The sequence below is a fragment of the Rhinatrema bivittatum genome, unplaced genomic scaffold (genome assembly GCF_901001135.1).
Source record: "Rhinatrema bivittatum unplaced genomic scaffold, aRhiBiv1.1, whole genome shotgun sequence".
NCBI classification, from domain to species: Eukaryota; Metazoa; Chordata; class Amphibia; order Gymnophiona; family Rhinatrematidae; genus Rhinatrema; species Rhinatrema bivittatum.
The window spans coordinates 13874-31733 of NW_021821350.1; the positions used below are offsets into that span (position 1 = coordinate 13874).

Genomic DNA, 17860 nt, shown 5'->3' on the forward strand with positions numbered 1-17860 from the left:
TAACTTAGCGATGGCATAGAAAAGTTTTAAAACAAAATAAAATAAATAATTAAATAAATAAAATCAATCAATCAATCAATCAATCAATCTGGCCTATTTGTGGTTTTTGAGGACTGGAGTTTGCCATTCTTGTCCTAGATCAGTGTTTGTCATCAGGGACTGCCTGGCTGGTCAAGTTTTCGGGATATCCACAATCTGGGCTGGCTCTCTAGGTCAGTACTTCTCAACTCAGCCCTCGGGGCACAACTAATCAGTATGGTTTTGCTTCAACTGTATGCAAATCTGTCTCTGCATGCAAATCCATCTCATGAATATTCATTGTGGATAGCCTGCAAAGCAGCCTTATTTGTGGCTCTTGAGGACCAGAGTTGACCACCCCTGGTGTAATCACTTGTAAGGATATCACTTCTTAACCAACTCCATTTTATCATCCTTCTCCTTCGCATGCCACCCTCCTGGGTAGCTGAGTGGAGATGTAGATTAGTGGTTAGAGCCAGCAGGCTATAAATCAGGGAAGCAAGACTTCAAACCCCACTGGCACTGGCAAGTTACTTCACCCTTCATTGCTTCAGGTATAAACTTACTAAACATTATCTCCCATTGTATGTCTGTGGGTAAAATGCTTAGTAAATGACCCCTAGTTTAGAATGTATATCCTCTGGGGGTAGGGAAATACCTACAGTACCCAAGGACAGATTTAGGATTTTGTTATTTCTAGGTACTTTTGGTATTTTCACTCCCCCATCTTCTGCAAGGATCTGTTACAGGGTAACAGAGGGCTGTTCTCTGCTGAATGAGATTCAGCAGAGCTGGAAGGTGGCAAATATTAGCCAGCTTGCTCCATCTAAATGTTTACCATCCTAGGCACAGACATAATGGGTGCCTATTGACAAATCCAGGGCTGCTATCTCAATGTAATGCACTTTGAATTGTCTCAAAGGGAGGAATAAATAGATGAGCCTGCAAGATCTCCAATGTAGTTCTTCCCAGCACCCGGTTGTAACAGGTCTAACCACAAAGCTTTGCAATAATTTAAATAGCTAACACTCCTAAAATGGATGGCTGCTGCTACCACTCTTTTCATGAAAAAATATTTTGTGATGATGCTCCTAAGTTTGCTCCCTTGGAGCCTCATTGGTGACCTTTTGTTCTACAACTTCCATTTAAAGGTTTTGCCCTTTCTCTAAATGTAACTCTTATTTTGGATAACTGCAGAGGCTTTTATTTGAAACCATTTATTCAGAAATTAGATCTAGAAAAGTAAGAGGAAACCTAGTTCCTGCTATAAATTTATAAAAACAAATAAATACTATAAAGAATCTGGACTAGTATTCATATTCTCATTTACAAATTGTAAGAAATCTGAATTAATGTGCACATTCCTATTCAGAATCCATAAAGTATCCCAATTAACATCCACTTTATTATTCACAAGCAATACATAATGTAGCATCCAAGTTCTCATTTACAAAGCATAAGGAATCCGAATTAGCATTTATATTCATGTTCATACAGAATATATAGGGACCTTGCTTTCAGGTTTTATGTTTTCCTGTGAATTTCAATATTATAACAAGAAAATCAGAGGAAAAAGTAGCGTTTCCACTGATTTTTTTCTCTTGTTTATTATAACAATTTATTTTTCCACTGATTTTTTTTTTGTGACATTGAAATTCCTAGGAAAAATAAAATAAAAACTGAAAATGAAGATCCCTAAAAAAAAAAAATGCAGGGTCCACATTTCTATTCACAAACAAGAGGAATTCCGACTTAAAATTCGCATTCTTATTTTAAAAGCGTAAGACGGGGGAATTAGCATCCATCCTCACCCCCCCGTTTCTCTCCCTCGCCACATCACCCAGAATCGATCTGATCCTCCCACCCCCACGCCCTGGCAGCGGGCTAGAAATCGGAGAAGTGACTGCTGTGCGCGCACAGCTCCAAGCCCAGGCGAGCACAGAAACTCTCAGACGTCTCTGACAGGGATAGAAGAAGAACTCCTCCGCTGTCCCATCAAAACCTTTCTGCTTGCAGGGAGGGAGGAAGTTGGCAATGCTGCCCAGAGACGATTTGAACCAGACCAGCTGCGGCTTCTGCTGCTGCTCCTTGGCGAACCGGCTCCTCGTTGTGACCTTTATGATTCTTCTGAGCGTGGCGATTTTATTCGGGAATTCGGTCAGCCTGGCCGTCTTCTTGAGCGCCAAGCAGTTCCGCACTTCTCAGGGCTACCTGCGGATCTCCCTGGCGGTGGCAGACATGGCCCTGGGCGTCTTGGTGGTGCCCTTCTCCGTGTACGCCGAGCTTTCCCTCCTGTCCGGCAACTCCTCCTTCCGGGACTGGAGCCGGGAGCCGTCCTCCGGCAGCTCCTCGGGGTCGCTCTGCGCCGTGGTCGGTCCCGTTTTCGCCGGCTGCACTCTGGTGTCCATCAGCACCGTCTTCCTGTTGGCCATGGAGAGGAGCGTCGCCATCCTGAAGCCCTTGCACAAGGAGGCGGTGCTCACCAGGCGCCGGACGCTGCTCCTCATTCTGCTCTCCTGGCTCTCGAGCTTCTTCCTAGCCCTGTGCCCTTTGCTCTTCGGCCGGGGAGGGATCGTGGTGGAGTACGACCGCTGCAGCCGCCTGTGCAACTATGCCCCGGCCCCTGCCTCCCCTGCCTCCGCCTGGAACCTCCTGCTGCTCTTCCCGGCTTTTGATTTCAGCCTTCTCGGGGCCACGCTGGTGATCAACGCGCTCTCCTTCACCGCAATCCGCCAGTACTCCAGGAGGAGGAAGCAGCTGGCAGGGAACGAGCAGGGGCTCCTCAGGCTCCCCTGCTCCGATCTGAAGGCTGCCAAGACGATCGGCATCCTGACACTTGCTTTCACCGCTTCCTTTGCCCCTATCGCCGTGTTTCTGGTGGGCAACGTGCTGGGCTATCAGTGGTGCACCTTCTCCTTCTTCGCCTTCTGGATCCTGACCAGCAACAGCTGCTGGAATGCGATCATCTACAGTGTTCAGGACCAGCGCTTCCGGGAGGGGGCCCGCCGGCTGCTGCTGCCTGGCCAGTGCCACGGATTGCACTCCCAGCACTGAGTCATCTTCTAGTCCACCCTGAAAGAGGCTCAGTGCCATAGCCAGGATACATTAGAGTCGGATGTGCTGATCAATAGCAAGTGAACAGAAGACATGCAGTTTAGAGAAAATTCGCTCTCTCTTATTATTTTTTATACTAATCCCGAAAGGTTTTTGTGATTCCAGCAGGCTGCACACCCAGGGCACGTGATCTCTCATTTCCAGGTGAACTGTCTGCCTGGAGAGCAGTTTAGCAGACCAAACATCTAAGCACAAATCCGGTTCCTAGGGAGACTTTATGCTCAGAGCCAACTCCTACATTTTCAAGACATCGGAAGAACACAGTGGTGGTGGGGACTGACTACAGAGGGGGGCAATAAAGGTGAGATACTTTAAACTGCTTTTATGAAGTGCAAAATACATAAACAAGTAATATTTTATATTGTATAATGCAGAAAGAAAGAAAAGGCGTAGGACTGCTGCCAGAGTTGATAATGAGATATTTTACAATAATAATCAATTTGTTTGAACACAGAGCAAGAACCAACTGATCTTTATTTTATATTGATTTTAGATTGTAAATTGATAAGGAATAGTGCATAAGTTTTGATGAAAATTCAAATAGCTGAATTCTTACTCTTCTTTCTCAGTTATGAAGTAAAGCCAAGCCATTCCTTCTTAAAGGTTGGTCCAAGTCAATCGAAGGTGGAACTATTATAATAAATTAGAATCAGAACATGAAGCAGAAACTACTCTGCCAGCAATATTTATTTTAATACTTCTTCAAACAAGCTGTAGTTCGCGCTAGGTTTCCACATCTGATGATTTTAACACTTACAAAAAGGGTAAGGTGTTTTAAAGATGGATTCCAAAAAGAAACTCATTCTTTGGAAAAACTGAAACATGGTTATTTTACAAAGCCTGTTTAGTAAGAGTACATTAATGGGTAGATTTTAAAAGGGCCGTGTGCTTGCCCATAAACACGTGCAAAGATTCAAGCTATTTTATAAAGTATAGGTGTAGGTTATAAAATACTCTTCACGCACATCTGCAGCTTTTTTTTAGCTCTGTTACATTCTCTGCTTCCCCAGTTGTGGCCTTCTGCTGATGAGGTTCTGGTCTAAACTGGGGCATTGCCTGCTGCACCCACACCTGTTGGAACATCTGCAAAAGTCCCTCCACTGCACCAAAGAGCAGCATCTAATAACATCTCCTGGCAATCCAAGTCTCTCCTCATTTGCATAGCCATCAATGTAGGGAAGGATCTCCACTATCTGTGCCTCTAATATGAAGGCCCACTATGTATGGACAGGGCACTGGAAGCCATGTTTATCAGACCACCATAACTGCCTGTATGCCCCTGGAGAGCAGCCCTCGCTAGCTCCCTTTCCAGTAATGCTCTACAAGGCGGGGGGGGGGGGGGGGGGGGGTAACCAAATGCAGGGAAAAGGGGCAGAATCAGCATGGGATCCTGCCAGGTATTTGTGACCTGGATTGGCCATGGTTGGAAACAGGTTGCTGGGCCTGATGGACCTTTGGTCTGACCCAGTATGGCAAGTCTTATGCTCTTATGTAATATTCAGTAAAGCTAGCCAGAAGCAAAGTTATCTGGGTAACTGTAGCCAAATAATCAGCAGGACGAATCTCTCACTAAATATACTTGGCTAAAGTTACCTTGGTAATGTCGCCCTCACCTGGCTTACTGAATATTGGTTTTTAATGTAATGGGCGAACAACCCTGAACCCTCCCATTTCCCCCGAAAAAAATTGTTATGTAGAGGGTGAACAGCCCCGATACCTCCTCCCAATTCCACCCCTATTCTGAATCTTCCTCCCCTACTCCCCAACCCCCCAAAATGCACAGATAAGCCAGCAAGAGAAGGAAAGGTTTTTGTAGCAGAAAAACGTTCCACATAATCGACCATATTCAAAAGAATATCCGGTAATGTTTAAAGTTATCTGGCTACTATTACCTGGATAACCTTTTTTTAAAACCTTTATATTTATTCAATTTTTACAAATAATAACAAATCATCTTTTGTACAGAAAATAGGTTACAGAGATGATAGAGAAAAAGAAAGAAACCTCCAAAGAAATACAAAATATTCAATCACATATAAACCTCCATTTAGCCCAAAATAGGAGGGGGGAATCCGAAAAAAAAACCAGGACGCTGATTTAAAGCCATAGAAATAAAGAAAAAACTAACAGAGAAAAGGCAGATCTAGAGGGAGAATACAAAAGCAAAGCGGAGCTTACGAGTCCTTCATTGGTGGCATTAGCATTAGATAAAGCAATTTTTGCATCAAGAAAAGTTTTAAGTTGTTTAGGATCCTAAAAGATATACTGTACATTTTCAAATTTCACTAAGCACTTACATGGAAAATGAAGAAAAAATTCACCACCAATAATAAATACATCCTGCCACATCTGGAAGTATTGCTTATGTCTGGCCTGAGTTTCAAAGGATATGTAACCCCCTTTATTGGCATGGACTTAATATGAATGAGGGTCATAAAAGTAGAGGCTAGTTAAGATTTTTATTTCCCTTAAAGGAGGATTTTAAAAGGAGTGCGCGCGCGCGTCCATGTGCACGCGGTTCCCGGCACGCGCATGTGGACATGGCTATTTTATAACATGTGGCTCTGTCTCGGACCTCCCCCACCAGACCAGTTCCCCCGAGCTGCCCCTTTCAGTAGGCCCGGCACTTGTGCGTGTATTGGGGGTTACGCTCGTGGCTGGGCCCGCTGTAAAATGCATGCAGCACGTGCAAGGCCCGGGTCATGCGCGTAATCCCCGAAATTTATGCACGCAAATGTTTTAAAATTGGACCGTTACTGGGGGGGTGGGTGCGGGAGAGGTATTGCCTCCAAGACTGTAGATGGCAGGGGTGACACTGCTTCTTTCGCTCCCCTGTGGTAGATACAAACGGCACACAAATAACACAGGAGACTCTAGGTGAGGCTCCAAAAATAAACTTTGCTGAAGGTGTGTTCTGAATAGTTAATGGAACAGTTCACATCAGTTCTTATCCCACAGGTGGCTGTTACATTTCTCTCTCTCTCTCTCTCTATATATATATATCTGTGCAAGGGTCTCTCTCTGTCTTTCTTCTGGGGCAAGGGACACACTCACCAACCTGGGCTTGGATAAATGAGGATCTTAAGTGGGCAGGATAGCCTGGTTTGGGTGGACCCCCCCCCCCCCCTCCAAATAGCCAGAAAATCGAATAATATTCTATGCATAGAATCCCAAATTTCTCTGTCCCAGGGGGTGAAGTCTCCAAGTGGGGATCCTCCGATGTAATTCTTTATTGGTCTTTCTCACAAGTTTTCCTATGTCTCTCTTGCTCTTTCTTTACTTTCTCGAATCCTAGGATAGAAGGGATCCACTTGGAACACACAGCACTCAGTCTTCCTCCAGCAAAACTCTTCCTGCCAGATCTTCTAACAAAAAAGGTCCAGGCCGCAGGTCACCACTGTACCATACCTACAAGAGATTGCAGCGGGGCAGGTCTTCCCTATCCCGGGCTCCCCAAGGGAGAGGCTTCCCTGTGACCTCCCTCTAGGCAAACACCTAGAGATCTTGCAGGCTTCCTAGAAAGGAAAAACTAAAAAAAATTCCCAAAAAACAACCCGGAAGCCTACCACACAGCCAAGGTGGTACCTGAGTTCAAGGGTCAGCAGAGGCAAAACCCCCACACTTCCTCTAATTTCCAGACCAAACTGCACTGCCCCCAGAGCTCTCAGGAGAGAGGGCAGCTTTTATTTCCTCACAAGGGGCAGCCATTCCCAGCTCCCTCAAAGGGAGGGGGGGGGGGGGGCTGAACCAAATGGAGCCTCCCAGTATTTCCTAGCCTGTCTGCCCCTAGCTAAAGGAGTTAAACTAGGGCCTTTATTAGCAATGAACCCCTTGTGGATATATTTACAGATATATCAGGAAAGAAAACCAAACCTTTTGGCCCAAATACAAACAGTCCTTATTCCTAAAGAAAAGACCATTCTTGGATTTTTGTCCCACTCAAAGACACAGGAAACTAAAAGGGTGGCTCTAGACGATACTTCTTCCTGGGAATTCTCCAGAAAAGCGGATAGTTTCAAAGTACCTATACCCAGCTGATCTTGTGACACCTCACCCTGTGAGTCAGTGTCTACATGGTTTGTTTTTGCAGGAAGGAGCTGGATAACTTTAATCGGGGATATTCAGTGGGACTTTATCCCCACTAAGTATTCAGGATAAGTTAATTGGCTAAACTTAGCCGGGTAACTTCTCCACTAAACTGCCTACTGAATATTGGCCTCCATAAATATTATTCAACCTCCTTTTATGCCTCGAATGGTGGATTCTCCATGGGGGGGGGGGGGGGGGGGGGAATAAACCTCCAAGGCCCTGGGCATCAAGTATATTGTCTTCTGATGAGTGCCGATAAAAACACAGCAGTGGTATTTCAACATAAACATTCCTGAAAAATTATTTCAAATATGGAAAGTATATCCCATCAGTGAGGAAATTACACAACACTGCCAAGTGTTCAGAAATTTGATGCATGAAAATTGGCAATCCTAATATTGCTCAGTCACCAGCAACCTCAACGGGCAGCATAATCTTCTTTCTGAAATGTTTAGCCCAATATCACAAAAGCAATATAGACTCACCACATTCAGACAATAATGGAACAAAACTAGCCTTCTACTGCCACTACTTTATAATTCCTTACCGTAGTCTTCAAGGCCTTGTATGCTGATGGGCCTGAATATTTAAAAACCTCCTTTCTTCCTATGTTGCCTGCATGAGCTCTGCGCTCTGACAGGCAGCAGCTGGTTGTGCTTCCATTAAAAAAAAAAACCTAATACATAAAAGGGATCCGGAATCGGGATTTCTCTTTCACTGGTTCTAATTAAACCTCAGGTTAGAGATGGACTCATTGTCATTGTCTTTCCAAAAGAAGCAGAAGAACTACTAATGATGGGAAGCTTTCGCTTTTGGCAACTGATTGGATCTCCCACTGTCCCAAGATTTTATGCGATTTTACAAGATCCTGTGAGAATTTTTTTTTCAGGAATTTTAATCTGTAATGTTGGTATGTTGCAGACAGTTGCAGTGTGTGTGTCTGGTAATGGTTGAAATCAACTTTGCACAATTTAATTGAAAATGGCATAACAATATATTTTAAACAAATATATATATATCGTATATATATATATATATATATATATAAATATATATTAAATAAATATAAAACAGAATGCATACTGCTAGAAAGTAAAAACTCAGGATTAAACACCAAGCACTACATACAAATCGACAACATATGCATCAAACTAAAGGACAATGTTAAAGACCTTGGAATATGGATAGATCCTGAACTCAACTACAAAAGGCATATTACAATGAAAATCAAAGAAGGCTTCCACAAACTGCAAATCCTCAAACAACTAAAACCACTACTGTACCACCATGATTTCAGAGCAGTTCTACAATCTCTTAAATTTACTATGTTCGACTACTGCAACTCATTTCTGACAGGGCTACCCAAAACAACACTACGACCACTACAATTATTGCAGAATGCCGCAGCCAGAATACTCACCAGCCACAGGAAATCTGACCACATCACCCCTGTACTAAAAAGTCTACACTGGCTCCTAGTAGAAAAAAGAATAGAATACAAAACACTAACCATCTTACACAACACAATATACAACGCTGAAAACACTTCCTTAAACAACACTATACAGAAGCACAGACCTCAACGCATCACAAGAACCACCAGCAAATTACAACTAGATGTTCCGTCAATATCAAACATCAAATTAGCCAACATAAGAAAAAGCCATCTCACTAGCTGGACCTACTCTCTGGAACTCACTACCTGAATACCTAAGTTCACAAATCAACACCAAAACATTTAAAAAAGAACTCAAAACATGGCTATTCAGGCAAGCTTTCAAAGATGGAATCGGCTAAATACACACACCAGAACCAACCACTGACAGTTAAATAACAGCTCTGACAATTACTTGACGGACGACGGCTATCCTTTATTACTATTTAAAATGTTGATATTTAATCGTAGGTCTTAAGCTGCATCGATACTTGAAGCCAGCCATAAACAGCTAGTAGACAGTGTCTGTGTCATAACACGACTATATCTGTTACCTCACCTGTCACCTAGTTTCACACACAGTTTTACCAGCTGCCCCCTCAATGTTCCATAACCTGTAATATGTTACTATATTAGCTGTTCCTTAACTTGGTGTTTCATAATTTATTTTATCCCGTTCTATAAGACTTGTTAAATTAATATTGTATTGTACCATAATTTATATGGTGATGTTCTATCAGTTTCTCCAGAATTATAACATGTTGTTTTACCTGTAAACCGGAGTGAAGGCATCTAGCTAAACTTCGGTATATAAAAGCCTTTAAATAAATAAATAAATAAATAGTGTTGCTGGGTGTGCATAGCATTGTACGGACGCATGCTCTGGCTTTAATAATACAGTTCTACTGGTCACTCTTTCTGTGTCTAGTGTAACAGATTCAAACGTGAATTTCAAAGAGCTGTGGCTGTAACAACCAGCACCATATACACGTGTAAATACGGTGCGCAGATACATTTGCGAGTGTAGAAAAGGAGCGAGCCAGGCACATGCTGGGGCAGGGACAACATTTCCACCTGTGAGCTGCTATTTTATAAACAATTTATGGGTGTAGATTTGGCAGCTTATGCGTGTGCAGTTACACCTGCTCCATATCTGGAGTAAGTGATAGTAAACATCTTAAAAGTGAAATAGTGACTGGGTGGGAGGGGTCTGGGCGAAATGGGGGAGGTTCAGGCTGAAGAGCCAGGAGGGTCTCGACGATCTGAAGATGGACTGGGCAAACTGGTAGAATTGGTAAAACTGGTAATTTCATTGCCAAGCGCATATTAGAAAATATCCTGACTTGCACGTTAAAAAAGCTGACTTAAGGGGGAGGGGTAAATGCATGTAAACTACGCAGATAAAATCTCCCTGCTTATATTTTTTAAGTTAGATGCAATAATATGCAAGTATACTTATTGGCTACTAAATTGGCTACTATTGGCTACTAAATTGGCTGGGGCAAGGTCAGGTTGGCGCCATTTTGGTAAACGGCGCCGACTGGGCCAGGAGCGAGGATGCTCTTGGCCCCGATGCAGGATCTGTTTTAAGGTACGAGGGGAGGGTGGGAAGGAGGGATGGGGCGGGGTTTTATTTTTAATCAGGGGGAGGGGCCATCAGTATCACTTGGGGGGATGTTGGAAGGGGATCTATATTGGGAGAGCCATCGGTATCACTTGAGGGTGTGGGGGGAGGGGAGTCAGTTTCACTTGGAGGTGGGGGAGCTGGAGCCTTTATTTTATTGGTGGGATTTAGGATGGGGTGGGGCCGGCCCCTCATTTCTTTTATTGGATTTGGGAGACAAGGAAGGGGAAAGGTACCCGGGATGCTATTTTTATGTGTTAAGCTCTGGTGGTGGTGGGGTGCATTGCCGTGTGCCTACATTTTTTATTTTTTTATCTTTAGGGGTGTCAGAGCCACCTCAACTGGCAGCCCCGGGTCGAGATAGGGGTCAGCAATGACCCCCACTCAACCACCCCGTTTGCTGTGACTTCTATTTTTCGGGCCAGCAGGCCTTTAAGGCAATGGTAGTCCCGTAAGGTTGGGGCTGCCATTATGTTAAAGGGCCGCTTGCCACATTCTTTTGTGCCACAGTGTTTGGTAATGAGGTAAAAGAAAGCGCCATGTAGCTGCAATGTTTTTTCAGAGGAGGGGCCCCAATATCACGGCAATACCCCCGTGACAGTGGGAGCCCTATTGTGATAAAACATCATGGCTTAGTGCATTCAGGGAATAGCCGTATAACTAGATGTGCATTGATTTTCTTTTCGTGTCATTTTCGATTCCGTTATCTGTTCGATTTCGTTTTTAAAACAGTTTGTGGGGTGTTTATTTTGGGTTTCCCTAATTTTGGAGTTAGTGCGCACTAACTAAAAATGTTACCAATCAGGTAAGGTTTCTTGTTGTTTTTGTTTTTTAATCTATATTTCCATATTGCATCTTGTATCCCCGTCCCAGTTACATCTCCCTGTTAATATGTACTTTCCAAGCTTAAATGTTGGAATGTAAACCGGTATGATGTCCCCCACTAATACCGGTATATAAAAGTCTTTAAATAAAGAAATAAAATAAATAAATAAGTGCCAATTTGGGAGGAATTTGACAGCTAGAGGTATGGATCTGCATTCCATTGGCTGCCTCCTTAGTTACCGGTACTTGTTTGTGTTGCTATTATTGCAAGGTGGTGTTTGTGGGGGTAACAAGTGAAAACAAACAAGTGATGTATTTTTATATCAAGTTCTAGTCAGCAAAAGCATGTAATGCAAATGCATATTTAGAATTCACCAGTCCTTTTGTATTTTAGGAAAGGGCCCTGGCATTTTGGGATATGCATACTTTGAATTCCCCTGGTGTGAGAAGGTGTGTTTGGGGGGGGGGGGGGGGGGGGGGGGGGGGGGGGTGGGGGGTGACTGGTGAGAGGGGAAGTGACTTGGGTGAATGTATGGGGTGACAGGTGGGAGAGAGGCTGGTTGGGGTGGTGACTGGAGAGAGGCAGCCTGGTGGATGTGGAGGGTAACCTGTCACCCCCCCCTACACAGTTACCCCAGTCGTGTCCCCCCACACACATATACTAGGCTGCCTCTTTTCCACATGTCACCTCAGTCACTTCCCCTCTAACTAGTCCCACCCCATATACAACAGGCTGTCTCTCACCAGTCACTACCCTAAGCAGTCTCTCTCTCACCAGTCACCACCCCAATCAGACTCTCTCCCACCCACCACCCCATATATTCACCCCAGTCATTTCCCCTCTCTCACCAGTTACCACTCCCCCCCACCCAAACACAAAGACAGACAACAGGGAAATTAAAAATATGCATGTTCCAAAATGCAAGGACCCCTTTCCTAAAATAAAAAGGGATTGGCAAATTCAAAATATGCATTTGCATTACATGCTTTTTGCATTTGCTGACTAGAACTTGATGGTATTAAATATTTATTATATCAATTGTTTACATTTGTTACCAGACACTGGCCATCCCCCCACAAATACCATCTTGCAACTTGTTTGGCAACGCAAACAAGTAACTCTGGAAATGCACAACCATAACTCTAGCTAACAAACTGCTCCCCCAATTGACACTTTTTAACTGATTGCTAACATTTTCAGTTAAGGCCAAATTTCCAAAGGCCTACGCATGTAAAAACTGTGGTTTATGTGTGTGGCCAGGGCCTTGCGCGCACAGCACACATTTTATAATGGGTCTGGACACGCACATAAACCATGGTATGTGCATAAGTGCCAGGCCCTGAAAAAGGGGCGGGCAAGGGGGTGGGGTCTTGGCAGGAAGGGGCGGGTCAGAGGCCTGCCGGGACAGCAGCCATTAGCTGCTGTTCCGGGGAAGCGTGTGCCGGCAGTCAGCTGGCGCATGTAATTTGCTTCTGCTCCGGAGGAGCAGTAAGTAATAAAATAAAAAATGTAGGGAAAGGTAGGTTAGGTTTAGGGAGTTGGGAGGAAAGGGGATGAGGGTGAAAGTGTAGGTAGGGGGTAGGGAACTGGGGAAGGCCCAATTGCGTTACGTGCATATTTTACAAAATGTGTCCCTCCCTGCGTGCACCGCCCGCACATGCACGCGTGGTTTTTAAAATCCAGCACGCATGTTCATGTGGCCATCCAATTTTATAATATGCACATGCCGGTGCGCACATATTACAAAATTGGCGCGTCCATATGTGCGTGCCGGGAATCAAGTGCACATGGATGTGCGCGCGCTGCTTTGAAAATCTACCCCTTAGTGCGCACTAACATCCGGTTAGTGCACACTAAGTCGCGTAAGTGCGCACTAACACGAAATACTAATTTTTACAAAATTTCGTTGGGTTTTTTTTTTCGTTTCATGGTGCTCTCCAAAAGAGATGGAATAGACAATTTTGTTGCCATTATCTTTTGCGTTTAAAATGAATGCACATCTATAATAAGTAGCTCTTTTTAGACATATAGATATCTGGCAGCTGGATAAACGGCATTTGAAGACTTATATGGGTAAGTGCAACTACTTAGCCACATAAATCAGAACTTATCCAAATAAGTGCAATATGTATTCTCATGTTTTTTTTTACATGTGCACATGTTGCAGAATGAGTTGATGTGCATTTTATAGCCTTTGTATATCATGTACGCAAGGGTTATAAAATACAGGAGATTTTTGCACATCCATATGCACACGAATATAAGCGCACGCACGTCTGTTTGAAAGTTATCCTCTAATTTTTTTTTCTCTAGAAGCCAAACATTTTGAAATTGATTGCTCTTTTTTCTGCCAGGTATCTATAGGCCGTAAAAAGCAAGTATTTTCCAGTAACTGATAAAGTACAGAAAGAGATATCTATGTAGACATATTTTAAATGATGAAATTATTAGATGGCATATAAAAGACCATTAAGGAATATATGTTGCCACAAATCTGAGGATGTGCAATGACAAGGTTATTAAGGTGATCACATTTAGTCCTAAACACTCCAAATATAATTATAATTTCTTCTACATAATGTTAAAGATCTACTTTTGGAGCAGTTTTTGAGCTGCACACTTAAATTTAAATAGTGGTCGTGAAACACTTGGCATGAATTCTGGATTACCTACAACACGAAGAAAGGGAAAATACTCTGAATTTGTTCCTAGCAACCTATACACTTGTTTCTATATCCAAATTGTGGGATCTAAAAACATATGCTGGGAATCTGTACAGTCTGGAAGCAAAGGGTTCTGTCTGAGGAGTCCCTCATCTTATGATTAATTGATTGAACACTTCTGTGTGGCGCTCCTATTCCCCTTGGGAAATTTGCACCTGAGTCAGTCAATCTGCAGTCAATCTCCTTCCTGGAACACAGGCTGCCTTTAAAGATATAACATGACTTTCTGCACACTGATTGTGGAGACCTGTGTTACAGATTTGCTCTTAGCGTCTCCTTGTCTGTTTAAATATGATATTACTGACATACCGGACATACCGTTCAACCAAGCTCAAGAAAAAGCAGAGGAGCTGGCCCTCTTCTTCAGCAACAAAATCACTAACCTTCTAACAAATTTGACACCCAATACCTCTTCGCCTTCCAGTACCTATCTCCACCCTAACAAAAACATCTCTCTCAACTCTTTTGAACCTATCTCAACTTCAGAGATCCTAAGAGTACTGAAAAAAATGAAACCCTCGTCTCACCCTTTCGACCATATCCCGTCCAAACTACTTCTTCTTATTCCAGACACCATCTCCAATGCTCTAGCAGACATTATCAACTGCTCGTTATCCCAAGGAATCTACCCAGATGACCTTAAAATGGCTTCCATCAAACCGCTCCTGAAAAAACCAAACCTAGATCCAAAAGACCCCACCAACTTTCGCCCAATCTCCAACCTCCCTTTCATAGCCAAGGTCATGGAAAAACTAGTTAACACTAAATAATCAGACTACCTTGAGGATCACAGAATTCTTTTCCCATCTCAATATGGCTTCAGGAAATCATTAAGTACCGAATCACTTCTTATCTCCTTGACAGATTATCTCATCATGGGCCTCGACAAAGGTCAGTCCTATTTATTGATCCTTTTGGACCTCTCTGCCGCTTTTGACACTGTTAACCACATTATGCTCCTATACCAGCTATCAAACATCGGCATAACAGGCACAGCATTAGCATGGTTCAATACATTTTTGAGAAATAGAGGATACAAGGTCAAAATATACAACAAAGAATCCAAGCGCTACCCTTCATCTCTAGGAGTCCCGCAAGGCTCATCCCTCTCACCCACACTCTTTAACATTTACCTTCTCCCTCTCTGCCAGTTACTAACCAAACTGAACTTAAAATACTATTTACACGCGGACGATGTCCAGATTGTGATCCCCGTCAAAGAATCCATCAAAAAAACCCTAGACCTATGGGAAACATGCCTTCGAGAAATCAACTCCCTCCTCTCTAGTCTGAATTTAATCCTAAATTCGTCAAAAACAGAACTCCTTCTCATATCCACGGAGAACAGCAGCAGCACCACTAATCCTTCAGCAAACTTACAAACAGCCCAAGTAAGAGACCTAGGAACGATCATTGATAATCGGCTAAACCTAAAAGCTTTTATAAACCAAACCACCAAGGACTGCTTTCATAAACTGCATGTCCTAAAAAGAATAAAACCACTGTTCCACAATCAGGACTACAGAACAATCTTACAAGCAATAATCTTCTCCAAGTTAGACTATTGCAATTCTTTATTATTAGGTCTCCCATCCTCGCACACTAAACCTCATCAGATGGTTCAAAACACAGCAGCCAGGATATTGACAAATACACGGAGAAGAGATCATATTTCCCCAATCCTCAAAGACCTACACTGGCTGCCGATTCATTATAGAATCTTATATAAGTCCATCACCACAATATACAAAGCTATCCAACAATACGCTCCGCTCAACCTTCAAATCCCTTTCAAGAAACATACATCCTCCAGACCCATAAGAGAGTACTATAAGGAATCTCTACAGGTACCTCACTCCAAAACCTCCCATCATATAACCTTCAGAGACAGAGCATTCTCCACAGCAGGACCTCCTCTTTGGAACTCCATCCCACCGGAGCTGCGGCAGGAACCCTGCCTCCCAACATTCAGGAAAAGACTCAAAACATGGCTATTTAAAAAAGCCTTCCCTGACTCCGAATAAATCATAATTCACCTCCAACCAACTTCCAATCACTACCCTTACGCAGAAAACTATAACTCCCAGACACTACCCTTACGCAAAAACTTCAAAATGGCAACGACATGTTGTAGTAAATACCATAAACTCTGTAAATGCACTCTATTAAATTTTGGTTAATATATTCTGTTAATTTCCTATCAATTTTCTCTGCTCCTAGTTGTACTTCTCCCTGTTTTATTGTAACTGAAATTGTTTTCGTTCAGCATCTGTTATTTATTTCTTTTACTGTAACTTTTTTCACTCTCCCTGTTTATTGTAAACCGGCATGATGTGATACTCTCACGAATGCCGGTATAGAAAAAACTAAAATAAATAAATAAAATAAATAAATTGTCCAACCTTATCATATGTTGGGAATAAACCTGTTTTCTGAAATATATTGAGGCCATTCTCAGCACTGGAATTGTAATACTCATTTTTGTTTCTCTTGGTTCTGCTTGCCTTGAATAGCAGGTTTGCTTACCTATAAACAGGGTTCTCCGCAGAAGGCAGGATGAATTAGCCATGTATGAATTAGCATGGGTGACTTCATCTGATGGTGCAGACCACAGATCTTGCTCTCAGAGCTCAGTAAAGATATTACTAAGCATGTGCGGGAATTTCTGCACACGCACTAGTTTCTGTCTCGTGAACCCCACAGTATATTCCAGAGCTTAAGCTTTTGCAAGGCATTTGATTCTCCAGGGGGTCGGGGAGATGTTAAGAACATAAGAACATGCCATACTGAGTCAGACCAAGGGTCCATCAAGCCCAGCATCCTGTTTCCAACAGTGACCAATCCAGGCCATAAGAACCTGGCAAGTACCCAAAAACTAAGTCTATTCCATGCTACTGTTGCTAGTAATAGCAGTGGCTATTTTCTAAGTCAACTTAATTAATAGCAGGTAATGGACTTCTCCAAGAACTCATCCAATCCTTTTTTAAACATGGCTATACTAACTGCACTAACCACATCCTCTGGCAACAAATTCCAGAGTTTAATTGTGCTTTGAGTGAAAAAGAACTTTCTCTGATTAGTTTTAAATGTGCCACATGCTAACTTCATGGAGTGCCCCCTAGTCTTTCTATTATCTGAAAGAGTAAATAACCGATTCACATCTACCCGTTCTAGACCTCTCATAATTTTAAACACCTCTATCACATCCCTCTCAGCCGACTCTTCTCCAAGCTGAACAGCCCTAACCTCTTCAGCCTTTCCTCATAGGGGAGCTGTTCCATTCCCTTTATCATTTTGGTCGCCCTTCTCTGTACTTTCTCCATCGCAACTATATCTCTTTTGAGATGCGGAGACCAGAACTGTACACAGTATTCAAGGTGCGGTCTCACCATGGAGCGATACAGAGGCATTATGACATTTTCCGTTTTATTCATCATTCCCTAATAAGTCCCAACATTCTGTTTGCTTTTTTGACTGCCGCAGCACACTGAACCGATGATTTCAATGTGTTATCCACTATGACTAAATATTTCACATAGATGCAGTTCCAACACTGCTCTCTGCATTAATGGTGGGGGTGGAAGGGAAATAGAACCAAAAGGTTACTAAGAGCCAAGAGTAACAGATAAGTATGAGAAACAAAATGTGCATAGCTTGCTGGGCAGACTGGATGGGTCATTTGGTCTTCTGCCGTCATTTCTATGTTTCTATGACGCCTAGATCTCTTTCTTGGGTGGTAGCACCTAACATGAAACCTAACGTTGTGTAACTATAGCATGGGTTATTTTTCCCTATATGCATCACCTTGCACTTATCCACATTAAATTTCATCTGCCATTTGGATGCCCAATTTTCCAGTCTCACAAGGTCTTCCTGCAATTAATCACAATCTGCTTGTGATTTAACTACTCTGAACAATTTTGTATCATCTGCAAATATGATTACCTCATTCATCGTATTTCTTTCCAGATCATTTATAAATATATTGAAAAGTAAGGATCCCATAGAGATCCCTGAGGCACTCCATTACC

At 42.9% G+C, this 17860-nt stretch overlaps 1 protein-coding gene across 1 annotated transcript in view; it reads left to right on the plus strand.

Moving 5' to 3' along the window:
* The first annotated feature begins 1939 nt into the window (after positions 1-1939).
* Positions 1940-17860, plus strand: part of LOC115082618 (alpha-1A adrenergic receptor-like) — a 59105-nt gene continuing 43184 nt past the window's right edge. The window contains exon 1 of the mRNA XM_029586829.1: positions 1940-3433. Coding sequence (XP_029442689.1) covers positions 2053-3072 — 1020 coding nt within the window. The 5' untranslated portion in view covers positions 1940-2052 and the 3' untranslated portion in view covers positions 3073-3433. The remainder of the gene's footprint in view (positions 3434-17860) is intronic.